This window comes from Theropithecus gelada, chromosome 5 (genome assembly GCF_003255815.1).
Source record: "Theropithecus gelada isolate Dixy chromosome 5, Tgel_1.0, whole genome shotgun sequence".
Lineage (NCBI taxonomy): Eukaryota > Metazoa > Chordata > Mammalia > Primates > Cercopithecidae > Theropithecus > Theropithecus gelada.
This window is the reverse complement of record NC_037672.1, coordinates 40966056-40988249: the sequence shown is the minus strand read 5'-3', so window position 1 is coordinate 40988249 and position 22194 is coordinate 40966056. Positions and strand designations below refer to the sequence as shown.

The 22194-nt window shown below is 37.1% G+C and overlaps 1 protein-coding gene across 3 annotated transcripts in view; it reads right to left on the bottom strand.

The window, feature by feature from the left end:
- The window catches only part of SLC30A9 (solute carrier family 30 member 9), a 104956-nt gene that overhangs the window by 78021 nt on the left and 4741 nt on the right, over positions 1 to 22194 (bottom strand). For all 3 annotated transcript variants that reach the window (XM_025385143.1, XM_025385141.1, XM_025385142.1), the window contains exon 2: positions 15524 to 15688. In XM_025385143.1, coding sequence (XP_025240928.1) covers positions 15524 to 15688 — 165 coding nt within the window. The remainder of the gene's footprint in view (positions 1 to 15523; positions 15689 to 22194) is intronic.

The following is a 22194-nucleotide window of genomic DNA, read 5'->3' as shown; positions in this document are numbered from 1 at the left end:
TCCAAGGTTTGATTTTACATTTTTAAACTTATATATGCATTATAATATCCTTTTGTATGTATCAAATACATTGTAAAAATCTCACCCTTAAAACATTTTCCATTATATTTATATCCTCATTCAATAATATTTCAGAGTTTATGAAGAATGGCTACAATTACTAAGTATTTAACATGTGCCATGTACTGTCCTATGCACTTTACAAATTATTTCATTTAATTGTCCAAAAATTGCTCTGAGTGAAAATACTATTATCTTCATCTTATGAGGAAACTGAGACACAGAGATTATTATAACTTTCCCCAAAGTCACAGAGCCAGTTTTCCTTATTATGAGGAAACTGGGGCATGGAAAGGTTTTGTAAATTCTCCCAAAGTCACACAGCTAGTATTTTAAACATGGAGGTACAGTTATTTTGATTACTCTATACTCTTAACCACTTTCCTGTATTGCCTGTGTTTAGAACAATATTTAATGTTATGTGTAGGTATTTGTGCATTTTTCTAAGGGGTAAAAAAGGAGTAGATAATGGATTACCAACACGGAGATCACTGGAACCTCCTGAAAACAGCAGTTTCTGGACAAGAATGGGAACGGACACAGTAGTTGGGGAGAAAATAGGAGATTAAATGGAAGCAGTATTTGGACTTTCAGCAGGACCTGAAAAAGAGAATGATTCAAGGAAAGGTTGACTGCATTTTACATAGAGATGGGAATGACGCAATAACCATGAAGAAAATATAAAGTAGGCTAACGGGATAATCCCAAAAGCAAAGTCCTTGAGCAGATGAGATAGTAGGGGACCCAGAATATAAGTCTCTGAAAACATGGAATGAAACAGAAATTAACTAATTCCACATATTTAGATTATGAGTTCATTTAAATGATACGGAACACCACTAAGTCTGACTACTTAACTGTGGTACATTTGTACTTCTGCCATTTTTCAGTTTACCATCTTGTTTCCTTTGCTTTTATTTTTATTTCGCTTTTCCTGCCATCTCTTAGATTGAAAAAGTTTTCTATATTGTCCTCCCAATTGCTATTTAGAATTTCCAAGACTATATTTCTATTGTTTAACATTATTTTTCTTTAAAAAAAACCTTTTTATTATTAATTTTTTGGGTTTTTGGTTACATTTGCTTTTATATTTTAATTTTTTTATTTTTAATTTTTATGGGTACACAGTAGATTCATACATTTATGGGGTACGTGAGGTATTTTGAAACAGGCATACAAAGTGTAATAATCACATCAGGGTAAATGGGGCATCGATCATCTCAAATATTTATCCTTTGTGTTACAAACAACCCAATTATACTCTTTTAGTTCTTTTTAAATATACAATAAATTATTGCTGACTGCAGTCACCCTGTTGTGCTATGAAATACTAGATCTTATTCATTCTATCTAACTGCAGTTTTGTACCCATTAACCATCCTCAATCTCCACCTCCCACTATTCTTCCCAGTCCCTAGTTACCATCATTCTACTCTCTCTCTCCATGAATTTACTTGTTTTAATTTTAGCTCCACAAATAAGTGAGAACATGCCCTTTTCCTTTCTGTGCCTGCCTTATTTCACTTAAGGTAACAACCTCCAGTTCCATCCGTATTGCTGCAAATGACAGGATTTCATTCTTTTTCATGCCTAAATAATACTCCATTGTATACATAGACTACATTTTCCTTATCCATTCTTTTGCTGATGGACACTTAGTTTGCTTCCAAATCTTGACTATTGTGAACAGTGCTGCAATAAACATGGGAATGCAGATAGTTCTTCTGATATGCCGATTTCCATATTTATTTATTTATTTTTTTTTTGAGAGGGAGTCTCACTCTGTCGCCAGACTGGAGTGCAGTGGCACGATCTCAGCTCACCGCAACCTCCACCTCCTGGGTTCAAGCGATTCTCCTGCCTCAGCCTCCTGAGTAGGTGGGACTACCGGCGTGTGCCACCACATCCAGCTAATTTTTTTGTATGATTTCCTTTCTTTTAGGAATATACCTAGTAGTGGAATTGCTGATAGTTCTATTTTTGGTTTTTTGAGGGTCCTCCAAATTGTTCTTCATAGTAGCTGTACTAATTTACATTCCCATCAACAATGTACAAGGGTTCCCTTTTCTCCACTTCCTCACCAGCATTTGTTATTGCCTGTCTTTTGGATAAAAGCCCTTTGAAGCGGAGTGAGATGATATCTCATTATTGTTTTGATTTGCACTTCTCTGATGATCAATGATGTTGAGCACTTTTTCATATACCTTTTTGCCACTTGCATATTTTCTTTTGAAAACGTCTCTTGAGATCTTTTACCCACATTTTAATTAGATTATTAGATTTTTTCCCCCTAGAGTTATTTAGGCTCCTTATATATTCTGGTGAGATTGATAGTTTACAAATATTTTCTCCCATTTTGTGGGTTGTCTCTTCATTTTGTTGACTGTTTCCTTTGCTGTGCAGAGGCCTTTAAAAATGGACCCCATTTGTCCATTTTTGCTCTGGTTGCCTATGCTTCTGGGATCTAACTCAAGAAATCTTTGCCCAGCCCAAAGTCCTGGAGAGTTTCCCCAATGTTTTCTTTAAGTAGTTTCATCATTCAAGGTCTTAGATTTCAGTCTTAATCCATTTTTATTTGATTTTTGTGTATGGCGGGAGAAGGGGTCTAGTTTCATGCTTCTGCATATGGATATCCAATTTTCCCCAGCACCACTTGTTGAATAGACAGTCCTTTCCCCAATGTATGTTTTTGGCACATCTGTCGAAAATGAGTTCACTGTGTATCTATGGATTCACTTATGGGCTCCATATTCTGTTCCATTCCATTGGTTTATGTGTTTGTCTCTATGCCAGTAAAACAGCACAAAGGATTTAGGTTTAGTAACCTAAACCTATGCTGTTTAGATTATTAAAGCCCTGTAGTACAATTTGAAGTCAAGTAATATAATTCCTCCACAGTTTTTTCTTGTTGCCCAGAAAGCAAAGGTGGGTAGGGGGTGATTTGGAATAATACATAGGAAAGAGTAAGAGGAAAAATAAATGTTTCTCTAGAATTTCATAGTGATCTAAATGTCTTCCATCATACTATTATTATTATTTTTTTAAGCGTCAGGATCTTGCTATGTCACTCAGGCTGTAGTGCAGTGGCGAGATCATAGCTCACTGCCATCTCCAACTCCTGGGCTCAAGTGATCCCACCTTAGCTTCTCTAGTAGCTGGGACAAGAGGTGAACACTATCACACCAAGCTAATTTTTAAATTTTTTGTAGAGATGAGGTCTCACTATGTTGCCCAGCCTGTTCTCAAACTCCTGGGCTCAAGTGATCCTCCCACCTCAGCTTCTCAAAGTGCTGGAAGTACAGGCCTGAGTCACTGAGCCTGGTTATAGTACCAGTCCTCAGCCACTGAGCCTGGTTGATTAGAGTTTTAGCATTTAATATTAAAAGAAAGTTTACTGTTTTATTATCAATAGTTTTACCAGGACATTTTATCCATTTCTTGTTCATCATTGTCTATTGGATATCTCATCCCTTCTGTAACTCAGGGTTTCTTCTGCATCTTGCAGGAGTACATGCTTTTAAGAGTTTTTGTTTGTTTTTTAATGTGGAGGGGTTGATTAGTAAAATGACTCTAATCTTTGGGAGATGAAAATGGTTAACAGATAAAAAAATAGAATAAGACCTACTATTTGAGAGCACATTAGGGTGACTATAGTCAGCAATAACTTAATTGCATATTTTAAAATAACTTACAGAATGTAATTGGTTTATAAATCAAAGGATAAATGCTTGAGGGGATGGATACCCCATTCTCCATCATGCGTTTATTTCACATTGCATGCCTGTATCAAAACATCTCATGTACTCCATATATACACCTACTATGTACCTCCCAAAATTTTAGAAAATAAGTTTTTTTAAAAATGGCATTCATCTTCATATGTATGATAACATTCCTATTTTTACCCTCACTTTATAAGGATTATTTAGATCACTATAAAATTCTAGAGTAGCATTTATTTTTTCCTCTTACTCTTTCCTGGATATAACTCCAAATCACTCCCCCATCTTTGCTTTCTGCATATTTTTGCAGGTAAAAAGTCTACCTCAGTAGAACAACAATTAGGCTGATAGTATTCTGATTTTTCTCTTTGTCAGCTTTTAAGTTGGGTTGTTTCGTGTTTGGTTTTTAAATCTATGGTTTCTCTACACAGTGTCTGGGGTGGATTTCTTTTTATTTATCCTGCTTGGTACTCAAAACATATTTTTGATCTGAGAATTCCTGTTTTTCTCAAATTCTGAAACATTCTCATCCATTATATCTTTATATATTGATTCCTCGCCATTTCTCTACCTATTAAATGTAGGCTAGAGCTGCATGCTCTTAAATGCTTTCAATTTTTGGAAAATCTTTCTGCCTTCCTATGTGCCTTCAGACTGAATTTCAATTGGCTAACTCTCCTGCTGACGATGACTATTTAGTTTACTACATTTTTACTTTAGTGGCTACGCTTTCATTTCTAAGATTTTTAATTGTCTCCTTTTCCTAATTATTTGCTCTGGTTTTATTTCTGCAAGTTTGTGTTTCAAAACTCCCTGTCATTTTTAATGAATATGAGTCCTTCATTTAACCTTTTGAGAACATTAAACTTATTTTAAAGCAATTGAAGCTGTTATTTTAGCTTCATCTGGAATTAATTCACATTTGTTGATTCTGTTGGCTTTCGTAGCATTAGGATTCTTCATGTACTTTGAAATTCCAGAGTTCACCATCTTACCCTGAATAGGGTATATCCTTCATTCTCCTCTTCACATTCTTGTGCTCAGAGTTCAGTCTAATACCTCTATGCAGAACTTGTATTGCCAGTTTGATCTCATATTGCCAGTTTGAAATTCCTTCCCCTCAAGCCAGTCTCTAAGCCAGGAAACAGCAGGTTTCAGTTCCTGGTTCATATGGTTTGGCTCTGTGTCCCCATCCAAATCTCACCTTGAATTATAATCCCCATAATCCCCACTTGTCAAGGGCAGGACCAGGAGGAGGTAATCCGATCATGTGGCAGTTTCCCCCATGCTGTTCTCATGATAGTGAGTGAATCTCTTGAGATCTGATGGTTTTCTAAGTGTCTTGCATTTCCCATTTGCACTCATTCTCTTTCCTGCCACCCTGTGAAGAGGTGCTTCTGCCATGATTTTAAATTTCCTGAGGCCTCCCCAGTCATGTGGAACTGTGAGTCAATTAAACCTCTTTTCTTCATAAATCACCCAGGCTCAGGTATTCCTTCACAGCAGCATGAGAATGGACTAGTACATTGGTCTTCTCCTTGCCTCCCTAGACCTACAGACTCCTGTAAGACACAGCCTCGGGTAGCAACTGGAATTAGCTATTTTCAGCCTTCTTCTATGGGGGTGGGTGGATAAGTTCAAATAGTGAGTCTGACTCCAGTACCTTGCTATTCATGTAGCACATGCAGCATATTACTCCAAACAAGCCAGACTCCTAGCTGCCACTTCCAGGTTACAGACCCAGAGTCCAGAAGCTTCTGTTCCATTTCTTTGATATAACATGTCATTTTTTAGTCCAACTATGTCTTCAATTTTCTCTTTTTATGCTTTATTATTCAAATGAGTGGTTAGTAGAACAGGTGCCTCAACGCATGTATTCACAATACCACTGTGATCAGAAGTTCTGCCTATCCACTGAGTTACCTCTTTCAAAGCTTATGTGAAGCAATTAAATGCCAATATATTAAGCACTAACAAAAGCAAAGCCCTATTTGAAATAAAAGCAAAATATTTTACACATAATTTTTAGTATATTTCTTGGCAATTGTTTTGCAGTGAAAACCACTTGGAAAATGACTAAATACTGTGTGTGTGCTTATTTTATCCTTTTTTTTGAGACAGGATCTTGCTGTGTCACCTAGGCTGGAGTGTGGTGGCACAATCAGGGCTCACTGCAGCCTCAACCTGTTGGGCTCAAGTGATCCTCCCGTCTCAATCTCCCGAGTAGCTGGGACTACAAGCACATGCCACCACACCTGGATAATTATTTTTTGTAGAGACAGTGTCTCCCCATGTTACCCAGGCTGGTCTCAAACTCCTGACCTCAAGGAATCCTTCACCTTGGCCTCCCAAAGTGCTAGACTGCAGGTGTGAGCCACTGCACTTGACCAAAATACAGTATGTTTTGATACCTAAAGCATGTACAGAAAATCTAAAAAGGCTTTAAGTATTTGTCAAATCCTAAGTAGGTTATGATGTCATACTGGTAAACTGAAGATAAGCTTAAAAACACTTCTATTTACTAACTACATTTGACCTTGAAAAGTTAAATTATTATTATTTTATTTTTGTCTGGCTACACAGCAAGTAAATTCTAAACTATCTTTATCTGCAGAATCTATATATCCATTTCTCACAATTTAGCTTTGGGAAATAGAGAGCAGGGCAGAGAAGAGTGAAGGGAAAAAGGTAGAATAATACATTTTCAAAACTTACCTAATGTCCAAACAACTGATAGCTACTGTCAAAAATTTCAGAAACAACGGTAGTTTCTACGATGCTCAAATTTATTCAACTAAATCACATAAAATGAGTTGCTCTAAGCTGTGTATTTCTGGATATTCTTCTCACTACAAACTGTCTAGATGTTACTAAATATATAGTGTTATACAGCACAAACAAGAATGCTAGTAAATGGCTTAAACACATGTATGAATACTTATTTTACATAGCACCAACTTAATAAACTCACACTGCATCACTGGAGTAGAATCTTTATGATTTCAATCAGTAACCAAACATTCTATCCATGAATATCTCTAGACATTTGTTTTAAGCTCAAACCCAACGCTGGCTGTTTGCCACACATCTGCTGTCATTAGCAAAATTAAAACTAATTTTACCAAAATTTAACACATCTGAATGCTCCTTAAAAACTTAAGGATTCCTTAGCAAGTCTCTGCTTCTTAATGAGCTGTTCCTGACTTCATCATGTGATTTGAATTATTCAAAACTCAATCTCAAATCCTTAAATATACAAATTACCTTTCAATCAAGCAATTACTTGCTCTCTATCTGATGGCTAACAAGGTCTAATGTGGCCTAAGCAAGTACTGAAAAATTGAGCCCAAAATAAAACTGTCAATAAACAATACATTTCTAATATAAGAAAATAAACTAACATTTTTATTCCAGTCAGCAGAGAAAAAAGAAACTTAATCATGGATCTCAATTTGAAAGATTCTGAATGGTGGAACCATATTAAATATTTTCCCCTTTGTCTATGTTCACCTCTGCCGAGCATTATAACATATTTTACCCTTAATTATATTATTTCATCCCTATTTCTTTTCCCTTAACTATGTTCTAATAAACATGCTTATTTCTGGAACTTAGGGACTCATTACACTCTGCATTCTTTCATTGCATAAAATCAAACTCTCAATCAATATTTACCCCAGCAGTTCTCCATCACCACAAAAGAAAGAGAAGAAATTGCACAGGTAAACCCAAAGGGAGGATGAGGCTTAGGAAAAATAATGAAAACAAGGAACCATTAAAATATATACAGGTTTCTCAAGGAATCTGTAAAATCTTCCCCTGTGAAAGACATCTAACTAAAGGAAAAATGGTCTTGAAATGTTTATTACTCTTCAAACACTGTCTTCTCCTGACACTAGATAGTCTGGTTTTTCTCCAGCCACTCCTTCTCAAGTCTTCTTTGCATGCTCCTCTTCTACCTGTCCCTCACCCATGTGGGGGATTTTATACTAGAAGATCTCTTCTTACTCTAAACACTCCCCGCACTGTCTCAAACAGACCAATGGTTTCAGTTACCATGTATGTATACGTAAAAACTCCTAAATCTTTAGCTCCAGGTTAGAACTCTAAGCATTCACTCACTTATAAATATTTATTATGTCCCTACTATCAGCAAGGCACTGAGGTTCATGTTGTCATGGAGCTTGCAAACATGTAGGTGATGAGGAAATAAAAGATTGAAAACATCAGTCAGGAGTAAGTGCTATCTATGCTGAAAATTAAATAAGGGTAGTATTAAAGACTTACTGGGTAGCTACTTTAGGTTGACTGACTTTAAAATGTCTCTATGCAGAGGTGACATTTAAACTGAGATATGAATGACCGGAAGAGGTTAAGCCATGTGAAGAAGGGCACCTTGGAAAGAGAAAGCAACTAGAGCAAAGGCCCTACAACAACAAGCTTGCCATTTTCTCAGAACCAAAAGGAGAGTGCTTTGGCTGAAACATAATGAACAAGCAAGAGAGTAGTAGAAGAAAATAAAGAGGAATATGGAAGCCAGATCAGCTAGAGAGAACTCTGAGAGTCAGATTAATAAATTTTAATTTTATTCTAGCAGTCTTGGCTTTGTTCTATGGGTAACTAGAAGCCAATGGAGAGTTTTAATTAAAAAAGTGACATGATCTGTTTTTAAAAAGACCACATTTGTTACGTGAAAAATGAACTACAGAAGGACAAGAATGGAAACAGAGATCCCAGGGAGAATACCACCACAGTAAATCAGACAAGAGATAATCATGGCTCGAAGTAGGATAGTAGTTGTGTTAAGACGCGTGACGTTCTTTTTTTTTTTTCTTTTTTTTTGAGATGGAGTCTTGCTCTGTCGCCCAGGTTAGAGTGCAGTGGCGCGATCTCAGCTCGCTGCAACCCCTCCCTACTGGTTTCAAGCAATTTTCCTGCCTCAGCCTCCTAAGTAGCTAGGACTACAGGTGACTGCCACTATGCCCGGCTAATTTTTTGTATTTTTAGTAGAGATGGGGTTTCACCAGGTTAGCCAGGATGGTCTTGATCTCATGACCTCGTGATTGGCCCACCTCGGCCTCCCAAAGTGCTGAGATTACAGGCATGAGCCACCACGCCCGATCTGATGTGTGACATCTTAACAGATGATGCAGTGACTAGTACATTCACTGGATAACCAACTGCCTACTGGTCACTGCATCATCCGTTAAGATCTTCCATAGGTATCTATAATTCGGATGTCCAAACCAAGCCATCATCATCATCTCATTAAAATATCCTCCAACTCTGGTACTCCTAATTTCCTAATTTTAGAAATTATTGAAATCATCTAGACAATTGGCCAAACAGTAACCAAGCACTGCCCTTGGCTTGACCCTCTTCTTCATCCCCCAGACTCAATTACTAAGTCCTAATTATTCAGCTCCTAGGTCTCTTAAGGTCATCTACTCCTTTAAAAAAAAGCATTATCATTACCCTAGTCCAGAACTCCATTTGTACTACTACTTTCAATCTCCCTCCTTTGCAATCTGTTTGCCATTTTGCAACTAGTTATCTTTTTAAAACCTTGAACCTGATCAAGTACCTCCCCTGTTGGGAACAGGCCCCCCAAAATCTGCCCATAAACTGGCCCCAAAAATGGCCATAAACAAAATCTCTGTAGCACTGTGACATGTTCATGATGGCCATAACGCCCACGCTGGAAGGTTGTGGGTTTAGTGGAATGAGGACAAGGAACACCTGGCCCGCCCAGGGCAGAAAACCACTTAAAGGCATTCTTAAGCCACAAACAAGAGCATGAGTGATCTGTGCCTTAAGGATATGCTCCTTCTGCAGTTAACTAGCCCAGCGTATTCCTTTAATTCAGTCCATCCCTTCATTTCCCATAAGGGATACTTTTAGTTAATCGAATATCTATAGAAACAATGCTAATGACTGGCTTGCTGTTAATAAACACGTGGGTAAATCTCTGTTCGGGGCTGTTAGCTCTGAAGGCTGTGAAACCCCTGATTTCCCACTTCACACCTTTATATTTCTGCGTGTGGGTCTTTAATTCCTCTAGCGCTGCTGAGTTAGGGTCTCTCCAACCGAGCTGGTCTTGGTCCCCTGCTTGTATTAATAATACTCTGTTATTCCCACTACCTACAAAACAAAGTCCAAACTCCCGAACAAGAGTCCGATCTGACCACTGCTTAACTCTTGCCATTTTCTCAGAACATGGCTGAGAAAAAGGGAGACTGCTTTGGCTGAAACACAATGAGTAAGCAAGAGAGTGGTAGAAAAAAAATTAAAAGGAATATGGAAGATGGATTACCTTCTCTTGTACTTTCAATGCTACCAACACCACCAAATCCTCTACTCACTATTCCAGGAATTTTACCTCCTTTTTCCACCATTCACCACACCAATACCTACTTTTGTGTGTGTGTGTGTGTGGTTTTTTTTTGTTTTTTTTTTTTTTTGAGACAGGGTCTCACTCTGTTGCCCAGGCTAGAGTGCAGAGGCACTATCATGGCTCACTGCAACCTTGACTTCTCAGGCTCAAGTGACCCTCCCACCTCAACCTCCTGAGTAGCTGGGACTACAGCTGTACACCACTATGCCCAGATAATTTTTGTATCTTTTGTAGAGACAAGAGATTCACCATCTTGCTCAGGCTGGTCTCGAACCCACCTTGGCCTCCCAAAGTGCTAGGATTTCAGGTGTGAGCCACCACACCTGGCCAATACCTACTTTTCTTTCATGTCTCGAAGTAGGTATCATTTCCTTATGGAAAGCTTTCCTAACCACTCAAAACTCGGTTAAGTGCCTCTCCCATGTGCCCCTGCAGCACAATGAATTTCCCCTATCACAGTCTGGTTATCCCTCAGTATTTGTTGGGGATTGGTTCCAGGACTTCCCTATAGATACCAAAATCCATGGATGCTCAAGTCCACCTTATAAAATGGTGCAGTATTTGCATATAACCTATGAACATCCTCCCATTTACTTTAAGTCATTTCTAGATAACTTATAATACCTAATTCAATGCAAATGCTAAGTAAACCATCGTTATACTGTATTGTTTAGGAAACAATGACAAGAAAAAATGTCTGTATATGTTCAGTACAGATGCAGCCATCCATTTTCCCCCCAAATCCTTTGATCCTTGTTTGGCTGAATCCACAGATGCAGAACATATGAATACAGGGCTAAATGTTACAATACAATATTTGTTTGCTTAATTTTCTGCTTTAGTATCAGCTCTGAGTCATTCTCATTTTCTGTCATATAAAAAGTACTCAATAAATACTTCTTGAGTAAATTAATGAATAAAGGACTTCCTTTAATGCTTCCTTTTATTGTACCTCAAGCAAAATCTTTTTAAATGCATTGTTAGTCTAGCAAAAAATTATATGAAAAGGGCAAAAATGAAGTGAAAGTAGAACCTCTACAGAATAAATGAACACATCAAAGCCAGCTCTCCCTTGATTTCTATTGAAGCTTGGATTCTTCGAGCTTATTTCTACCTCCAGACCTACAAGCGGCATGGAAGACCAGAGAATAAGACTAGGTTCTGCCCAAGATAAGGAGTCTAACAGGGGACACTGAAGTAAAAAGCCACAGCCATGGAATCACTATGAACTAGAAATAAATAATACACATAGAAGAGAACAGCAAGGAAACTGGCCTGTCTGTATTTTGGTGTTAAATAGTGGGGAAGAAAAAACTACTCCTCTGAAAATCCTACAGACAAGTGAACCCTAACACAAGTATACATCTGAATTCACAATGTAAATCTAAAGCAGAGAACTGAATTTAATGTGGTCCCAATAATGCTACTGGAGAGTAGCATACAAAAGCCAAAACAAATCCCTCCAGGCAGAAAGTCATTTTCAGTCCAGATAAACATCAAATACTTTCAAGATGCAAAAACATCATGGAAAATGAACAACTCACAGTTATAAAATACAGTTATGACATCATGAATAAGAGCAAAAAAGGTAAGAAAAGGATCATATAGTGAGAAACAAAAAGATTTCATACAGCAGAATTTTCTGTTAAAAATATAAAATAGTTATGTTTAATGTATCTAATAAAAGGTAAGTCTGAAAATACAACCAAGAATTAAAGACCAACCAAGCAAGGTAAAAACCAATTTCTAAAAATGAAAAATATGGCCGGTATGGTGGCTCAGCCCTGTAATGCCAGCACTTTGGAAGGCTGAGGCAGGAGGATTGCTTGAGCCCAGGAGTTCAAGACCAGCCTGGGCAACACAGAGAGACCTTGTCTCTACAAAATACAAAAATAAATTAGCTGGGCATGGCAGCACACACCTGTTTTCTCAGCTACTTGGGGGGCTGAGGTAGGTCGAGCCCATGAGGTCGAGGCTGCAGCGAACCATGATCACACCACTGTACTCCAGCCCGGGCAACAGAATGAGACTTGGTCTCAAAAATATATATATATCTCTATATATATAGATATATATATACACACACACACATATATACACACACACATCTCTATATACACACACACATATATACACACACGTACATATATATATATATATATAATCATTTAAGTTAAAAACCCAACATACATAATCAACCAGCATATTTGAGTCAACTAAAGAGGAAATTAGTGATTCTGGTAGACCTGAGGAAATAATACAGAATGCAGGCCAGAAAGGTAAAGAAATAGAAAATATGATAGAGAGGTTTAGAGACATGAAAAACATAAGATGATGTAACATATTTCTAACTGAAGTTCCAGAAGAAAATACAGAAATGGGAAGATGTAATATCTGAAGGGATAATAAGAGAACTGTAGAATTCCAGAATTGTAGAAAAATATCCATCTCCAGATCTAGGAACCCCAACAAATCTCAAGTAGAATAAATACAAAGAGATACACAGCTAGTTACTTCATAATAAAACTGCCATTTATACCAAAGAAAAAGACTTTCAAATTAAAGTTAATCAAATTTTAAAATGCTATCAAATAGAAAAGATATACAAACAAAGGCATAATATCTGACTTCTCAACAATTAGTGGAAGCCAAAAGACAATTGAGTAACATCTTAAATGTGCCTTTCCCACAAAAGATCCTCACCTAAACGAACTTCTATAGGATGCACATCAGACAGAAAGATTAGATATAAGAAAAGGTGGCTAACAAAGACTCTGAATAAATCTAAGCAAACAACAATGTATATTTCATAGCAGAGAAAGAGCAGAATAGACAGAAAATATTAGCCAACAAGTAGTACATAAGTTGGAGGAGGCGATCAGAATTAAAGCACTCTAAAGCTTTTGTGTTTTTCAGAAGGAAAGTAAATTTATCAATTAACTTTAGTCTTTGAAGTACAGACACAGAGTCTGAAACTTTCAAATGAAAGAAAGAGAATATTGGAGAGGGGATGATGGAATGAGGGGAAAAAAAAGAGGCAAAAAAGGAATTTAAGAAAACAGGACAAAGAAACATGACAAAATGGTAGAAATAAGTTTAACTATATCAGTGATTACAGTAAATGTAAACTGCCTAAACTTCCATTTAAAAGACATAGATGATTGTATTAAGACAAAAAGTTAAAATCAAAGGATGGGAAAATAGTAACCAAAAGAAATGTAGTGGAGAGGTCACTAAAGAAAAAGAGTAGCTGCACAATGATAGAGGGTATAATTCATCAGTGTTATGTAATAATTCTAAATACGTATGCATCTAATGACAGCCTCAAATTATAAAAAGTAAAAATTTACAGAACCATAAAAAAAAGACCATCAAATCTACCATCAGACTCTGATACTCCAACATCTCCCTTGGTAATAATGAATTTTTAAAACAGGACAAAGATTTGTATTGAACACTAAAAATAAGAATTGATGTGTATAAACACCACACCAGCAATTAAAAATACACATTATTTTCAAGACAGGAAAATCATTTAGAAAAACTGACTAACTGCTAAACCAAAATGTTACACTCAACAAATTTCAAGACTGAATCAATACAGACCACAGTTTGTGAAAAACATTTAATACAAAAAGATAAACAAAAATTCCATCTATCTGTAAATTTAAAATGATACTTTAACAACTAAAAAGTCATAGAAGAATCACAACAGAAATAAGAATACATTTAGAATTATAAATAATAAAAATATTATATATCAAAACTGTGGAATGTGTTATGGCTTAAATGTCTACTTCAGAAAGGAAGGAAGGGTTAATATTAATAAACTAAGTATCTAACTGACAATTAATAACAGAATGACAGAACCAAAAAACAAGAGATGCTAGTGAGGCTGCAGAGAAAAGTCAATACTTAATACACTGCTCGTGGGAATGTAAGTTAGTTCAGCCACTGTGGAAAGCAGATTGGAGATTTCTCAAAGAACTCCAGCAATCCCATTAGAGAGTGTATATCAAAAAGAAATAAATTATTCTACCAAAAAGACACATGCACTCGGTGTTCACTGCAGCAATATTCACAATTGCAAAGACTTGGAATCAACCTAGTTGTCCATCAATGGTGTACTGGATAAAGAATATATGGTACATATACACCATGGAATACCATGCAGCCACAAAAAGGAATGAATTATGTCCCTTGCAGCAACATGCATGTAGCTAGAGGCCATTATCCTAAGCAAATTGACACAGAAAACAAAAAACCAAGTACTACATATTCTCACTTATAACTAGGAACTAAACACCAGGTACGCATGAACATAAAGACAGCAAAAATAGGTACTGGGGACTACTAGATGAGGGAGAGACAGAGAGGGCAGCAATGGCTGAAAAACTATTTGGTACTATGCTCACTATCTGGGTGATGAGATCAAGTGTACCCCACACCTCATTATCAGACAAAATACCCATGTAACAAGCCCTCACATGTACCCTCCTATATCTAAATAAAAGTTGAAGTTGGCCGGGCGCGGTGGCTCAAGCCTGTAATCCCAGCACTTTGGGAGGCCGAGACGGGCGGATCACGAGGTCAGGAGATCGAGACCATCCTGGCTAACACGGTGAAACCCCATCTCTACTAAAAAAATACAAAAAACTAGCCGGGCGAGGTGGCGAGCGCCTATAGTCCCAGCTACCCGGGAGGCTGAGGCAGGAGAATGGCGTAAACCCGGGAAGCGGAGCTTGCAGTGAGCTGAGATCCGGCCACTGCACTCCAGCCTGGGCAGACAGAGACAGACTCCGTCTCAAAAAAAAAAAAAAAAAAAAAAAAAAAAAAAAGTTGAAGTTATAAAACAATAAAACAGAGAAAAAATAATGACAGAACAAACACACAAAAAAAGACAGCAAGGAGGCTATAATTAAAAAGCAAAAATTGATGAAATAGGATACAAACATATAATGGTTCAAAGTAAAAAAAATTACTTGGAAAAATAATAAAAAAACCTCTGGGAAGACTAGTCAAGAAAATAAAACAAATATTAGGAATGAAAAAAGGACACAACTACATATGCTATTGAGAGTAAACAGGGAATATCATTATACACCTTATACCAATAAATTAAAAATTTAGTTTAAGTAGATAAGTAGATAGTTTTTCATAGAAAACTGAGTCAAAAAGAAACAGAAAAAATAAAGAAATTAAACAAGTGGTTTAATAGTTCCCACAAAGAAAACATCAGTCCAGACAGTATTATAAGTAAGTTCTATCAAACATTCAGGGAACAAATAATTTCACACAAACTATTCCAGTATACAGAAAAAAATACATTAAAAAAATTTATACATACCTGTTTCAAATGACGGTACTTTTTCCACTCTGAGAGTTTGTGATCCCTGTCCTTCTTTCTGAACATTTGTGGAGTAAAACTTTACTTGACTCAGTGTACCAATATATGGATGAGTACAGGGAACCATGTTTGAAAAGCTTCCAAATTTCACTAAATTCTGCCACTCTAAAAGAAAAAACATATATACTTTGATTTCAAACCAACTCCCAGCTGCACAATTAATTGCCAAGTCACCCTCTCCAGAGGAGGTGTTTCACTGCTTCTAGGTACACAGGAAATACATTTTGTAAAGAAAAATTAGTGACAACATTCTAATTTTCTCTAACCTGTAAACTTATTTGGAAATTTTTAAAAATATTAAAAAATCAAATAAAATATTTATGCTAGTCAGTTATTTTGAAAGGTATGTAGTACATAATAGAAACCCTTTATTTTGCATGCCGGTTGCAAGCTAAAAAAATTTTGGCATAATTACTTTTCAGAATAAAGGACTCTGGGAGGGAAGGTCAGGAAGACTTCCTACACAAAATTATCCTGTATCCTTCTTCCACTAGCTAAAGATTCATTCCTCTTTCATTTCACAATCAATAAGTGAATTATATTAATCATTCATTCATACTGTCACCGATTTTTTAATCAGATAATTAGATCAACATTTGGTGAGATGCCTCAGTATATGGGGAATTTTAATTGAGTGAAGAATAGAAGACTAATTACAAAGCACTTCAGCTGCTTCCTCTGGGTTTACTGTGAGCTTTGAAGGGCTCAAATACAGAAGGAAAATATATTCCACAATTTACCCAAGTACAAGAAAACCAAATTTGTCTCTATTTTCCTGTGACCCTCCTTCTCTTTTATTTTTTACTATGAGTACTGAGAATTCCTCTTTTTGAAAGAACCCAAAAACCCTATCTAGATAATATTCATATATTTTGTAAAGTTTTAGGTGAAATCAAATTACATCATTACAGATAGTCAAGTTTTTCCAAGGATGGAGGGTTGAGCGTTTAAGAGTTGAAACTTTTTTAACTGCTTAATAATGATCTTCCAAAAATGTTAATTCATGTATTGTGTGTGCAGATATATGCATTCTGAGAGAAAAGTCATTTCTTAATGGTGCAGAGAATTCATCAGGAACATAAATTATTAATGTTGAAGATAATATGAAGAGCACAAGGGGCATAAGGGAATATAAGTATTCACTCAAGTTTCAGGCCTAGAACTTACTTCCTTGAAAAAGTTTCTGATGTCAACTGATTCTTTTACTTATTTGGGAAACTGTTGAAGGCCTAGAATGTTTTTGGTCATTTGTGTCTATTTTTTAAAGGGTCAGTAAAGCAAACATAACAGAAGATTCCTACACATTAAAATATGCTGCCTACTAGCAAAAATAATTAGTAAATATGGGCTAAAGCAGATTTTCATAGGAAACACACTCCAGAAAAGCATCTTCTTCATCCTGGCCACTGGTGTTCCGACTCTTCAGCCCTATTCAAAATATCTTCCGTAATTATTACCTGACAAAGACAATACGCTACTTTTTTTTTTCACACACTGATGAAATACTTTCATAGAATTTGTGCTAAGATGTTTAAAGAGGGATTACTCCACAGTTTAAAAGTCCTTCCTTGGAAGATGACCCATTTCCATGACTTGATGCTAGATTTTTTTCAACATTCTCCTTTGTTTTTAAAACAGTACAGAAAATCTCAAACATATGCAAAGGTAGAAAAATCAGCACAATAAACTGTCACGTACTCATTGCCTACTTTCAACAATGATCAACTCATGGTCAATTTCATCTCATCGCTACCTGCACCAATATTAATTTGAAGCAAATCTCAGACATAATTTCATCCATAAATATTTCAGTATGTATTTACAAGAAACAAAAACTTTAACACAACCATAACACCATTAGCAGAAAATTTTTAAAAATCCTTAGTATCATCAAATATTCTCAATTTCAAATTTCCAGTTGTTACAAATGTTATAATTTTTTTCCAGTTTCTACGTGAATAGATTCAGACAAAGTTTACATATTGGGACTAATTGAGATGTCTTTTAAGTCTCTTTTAAGCTACAGAATGTCTGCTTTTTTTTGTTTTGTTTTGTTCTGTTTAACTGCAATTTTTATGTTGAAAAAGCCAGGTTGTTTGTCCTGAATTTTTGTCCTGGTGATTTCCCAGGCTGAATTTGCTGACTGAATTCCCATGGTATTGTTTAGCACATTCTTCTATATGTTCTATAAATCAATGGCTGTAAAGGCTTTATCTAACTTTAGGCTCTTTTTATTAGGTCAACAGTACTTTGTTAAGTGGTGATGAGTTTTTTTTTATCAGGAACCACACAGTAATTGGTTGATTTATTTGGGATGATAATGTCTACTGTTCTTCAATGCCTAGAATCATTTATTCATTAGGTGGTTACAAAACAATACTAATTTTATTACTCCTTCATTTACTACTCAGAATACTTCTACGAAGAGAAAATATCCATCATTTATTGGTTATTCAGAAAAGTAGTTCATATAGGAAAGTCAGACTAAATGCTTCTTTCCCTTTGTTTACCAGTTCTCAAAATAATACGTTAATTACCTAAGGTCCTGTAATAGTGACACATTTTTAATTTGTGTGTATATCATGAAAACTTCATAAATTTAAACATTACTTGGCATTTTTCAATCTAGTTTAGTCATCATCCCGACTAATGCTCAAACTGTTCTATTTTGGGCCAGTAGAGGTCTCTTAAAATTGACTCCCAAGTGCTTTTGACACTATCCCCATAATCTTTGAAAGCTTTCTTGCTGGCTGTTTTGAAAAGTCCTTAATTTTTAACACCAGTAGAAATTCAGGTATCAGCAACTTTAAAAGTACACATTTGGCATTAATACGAGACAGAAAATGGCACATACATTTACCACCTTTAACACTGTATATTATAACAACTGTACTGGAGCACACTTAACTCAATAAAACAAATATAATACCTAACACATAGCAATAGAAACACAACCACTGGTTAAAGAATTACTAAATTCCGCAGGGTGCAGTAGCTCACGCCTGTAATCCCAGCACTTTAGGAGGCCAAGGTGGGTGGATCACAAGGTCAGGAGTTTCAGATCAGCCTGGCCAACATAGTGAAACCCCGTCTCTACTAAAAATACAAATATTAGCCAGATGTGGTGGTGGGCGCCTATAATCCCAGCTATGCAGAAGGCTGAGGCAGGAGAATTGCTTGAACCCGGGAGGCGGAGGTTGCAGTGAGCCAAGATCGTGCCATTCCATTCCAGCCCGGGCGACAGTATAAGACTCCATCTCAAAACAAAACAAAAAAAAAACAACAAAAAAAGAATTACTGAATTCATTAATTCTAGTAAGCAGAGAGACAGTGAAAAATATTACCCACCATTAATACTCTTTTTTCAAGGTAACTTCTAAACAACCTACATATGGAAGTCTTTACTCTGGCACTTACTATTCTACTGGCCTGGACAAGAACTGTGTATATAAGGGCTATGTCTTCAAGACTGCAGAGCTACTGGTATCCTATCATCAGTCTATTCAGAACAGCCACACTTCTGTGTTTATTTTACTCTCATAGCCTTTGTAGCTAATGACCTAATGGCCACTGCCAGTGATCACTACTTGTCTTCTCTCTCCAATCTAGTTTGTCACCTACCACTTACTCTGGCTTCCAGAGAAAATCTGACCATCATTTTTAGGCAACGAATAACAACAAAAAGACGCTCCTTTTCTCTCACACAAACTGACAACTCAGTCTACTCTATATGTTGCTTCCGCAACAACAACTAAAAATAAACAAAAAGATTTCTTGCAATGTGAGTTTATTTCCGCCTAACCTCAGAGACAAAGTCAAGCTTGCAGCCTGTCTTCTAGATTTCAGTCTCCTTAGTTAAGAGACTATTTCAGTAATTATTTTCCAAAATTTCTAAGGCAGTGCTATATGAAAGCTAAATAGCTGTTAAAAGAGGTTACCAAGAGGTTATATAACCTTTTAAAGAAGTTATTAAGTATGAATTTAAAATACATAATACAGAACACAAAAATTATTCCTTATAGTATTATTCATCGCAGGAAAAAACAGAAACAACTCAAATGTTTCCTAATAGAACAATGATTAAGTTACCGCAGGTCCTTATACTTTTATTATGTATTCATTAAGAACTTTTAATAACAAGGAAAAACACTCATGCTCTAATGTTGCATGAAAAAAAGCAGGAGACTTGTACAGTATGATTTCAACTACTAAAAATGTGGTGAAATATCTGGATTATGCACAGTTTTTACTTTATACCTTATACTTTCCTTGTATTTAAAAAAATGCCCATAATAATAAAAAAAAACCCCTAAGAATATATCAATTGCTAAATCATCTGAAACTTCATCAAGGTCTTATTAACATCATCATCACAATTTGTAATATAGTCTACCATTAACAGATTGACTATCTCTGGTTTACTTTAATCCTTTCAGCTAGCCAAAACTAAAGGAAAATCCTTTTTATCCTTAATCATGTAGCAAGCAAAAGTGTGACCTAGATGGAGCAGCTTAGTCTAGAAGATCACTGCTGATGTAACTTTTCTCCAGACCAGAGTAAGAAACAGAGAATCTCTTTTTTTTTTTTTGAGTTAGGAAACAATAGATGACGACAACTTCCTGGACTGCATCTTGACATACATATCTACTGCCTTGCTTAATTCTATTTTTTTTTTCCATTTTTATTTATTTTTGAGATAGAGTCTCACTCCGTCATCCACGCTGGAGTGTAGTGGCATGATCTCAACTCACTGCAACCTCTACCTCCCGGGTTCAAGTGATTCTCCCACCTCAGCCTCCCGAGTAGCTGGGATTACAGGCATGTGCCACCACGCCTGACTAATTTTTGTATTTTTAGCAGAGATGGGGTTTCACCATGTGGGCCAGACTGGTCTTGAACTCCTAACCTCAGGTGATCCACCCTCCTTGGCCTCCCAAAGTGCTGGGATTACAGGTGTGAGCCACCGCACCCAGCTGTGTTTTTCTGAGACAGGGTGTCACTCTGTCATCCAGGCTGGGGCAGTGGTGCAATCATGGTTCACTGCAGCCTCAACCTCCCCAGCCTCAGGTGGTCTTCCCACCTCAGCCTCCTGAGTAACTGGGACCACAGGTGCGTGCCACCCTACCTGGCTAAATTTTTTTTTTTTTTTTGTAGAGATGGGATTTTGCCATGCTGCCCCAAACTCCTGAACTCAAGCGATCTACCTACCTTGGCCTCCCAAATTTTGCTGAGATTACAGGCATGAGCCACCATGCCTGGCCAAGAGTGACATTTTAAAAACACTCCTCTTTTTCTAAGACTGTGGCTTAAAATACTCAAATTTCCACCAGGTGCAGTGGCTCATGCCTGTAATCCCAGGACTTTGGGAGGCCAAGGCAAGCAGATCACCTGAGGTCAGGAGTTCAAGACCAACCTGACAAACATGGTGAAATCCTGTCTCTACTAAAAATACAAAAATCAGCCAGGCGTGGTGGCTAACACCTGTAATCCCAGCTACTCGGGAGGCTGAGGCAGGAGAATCGCTTGAACCCAGGAGGCGGAGGTTGCAGTGAGCCGAGATCCGCCATTGCACTCCAGCTTGGGCAACAAGAGCGAAACTCCATCTCAAAAAAAACCAAAAAATGAAAAAACTCAATTTTATTTTCATACCACCCCACCACACCCTAGACACAACAGGTTTCTTTCTGCTCCTTAAAACTATTTGTTTGGGCCAGACACAGTGGCTCACACCTGTAATCCCAGCACTTTGGGAGGCTGAGATGGGTGGAATGCTTGAGCTCAGGAGTTCGAGACCAACCTGGGTAACATGGTGAAACCCAGTCTGTAACAAAAATACAAAAATTAGCTGGGCATGGTGGTGTTAGCCTGTGGTCCCAGCTACTCAGAAAGCTGACGTGGGAGGATCACTGGAGCCCGGGCAGTCAAGGCTGCAGTGAGCTGTGATCGTGCCAGTGCACTCTAGCCTGGGTGACAGAGCAAGACCCTTTCTCAAAAATACATACATATATACATACTAGTCTGATCTTTACAGTTCCTCTTTACTCTTCCCAAATTGCTCTTTCTCCCAGACCTTCACATGGCTTGCTCATTTTCATCTTTCATGCCTAGGCTCAGTCATCACCTCAGAAAAGTTGGAGTCCCAGGCCATCTTATCTAATGAACTAGCCTGTCCTGGCTACTTTCTAGCCCATCGTCCTGCCTATCTCTTCTATGGCACTTTAAATATATTTACTTCTGATGGAAGAAAGGTGGAAACCAACTACCTTGTTCAGCACTACACTATCAGCAACAATAATGCCTGGCATCCAATGCTGATTCTCATTCACAACAACTCTAGGAGGTACATACTACAGTTAGCTTCATTTTATACTTAAGTACAATAAATTCTACAATGAACTTGATCTGCATAGAATCTTTCTGTCGACCTGCCCAAATGGTCTTTTTGTTTGTTTGCTTGCTTTTTTTTTTTTTTTTGAGACGGAGTTTTGATCTTGCTGCCCAGGCTGGAGTGCAATGGCGCGATCTCAGCTTACTGCAGCCTCCACCTCCTGGGTTCAAGCAATTCTCCTGCCTCAGCCTCCCAAGTAGCTATCATTACAGGTGCCCACCAC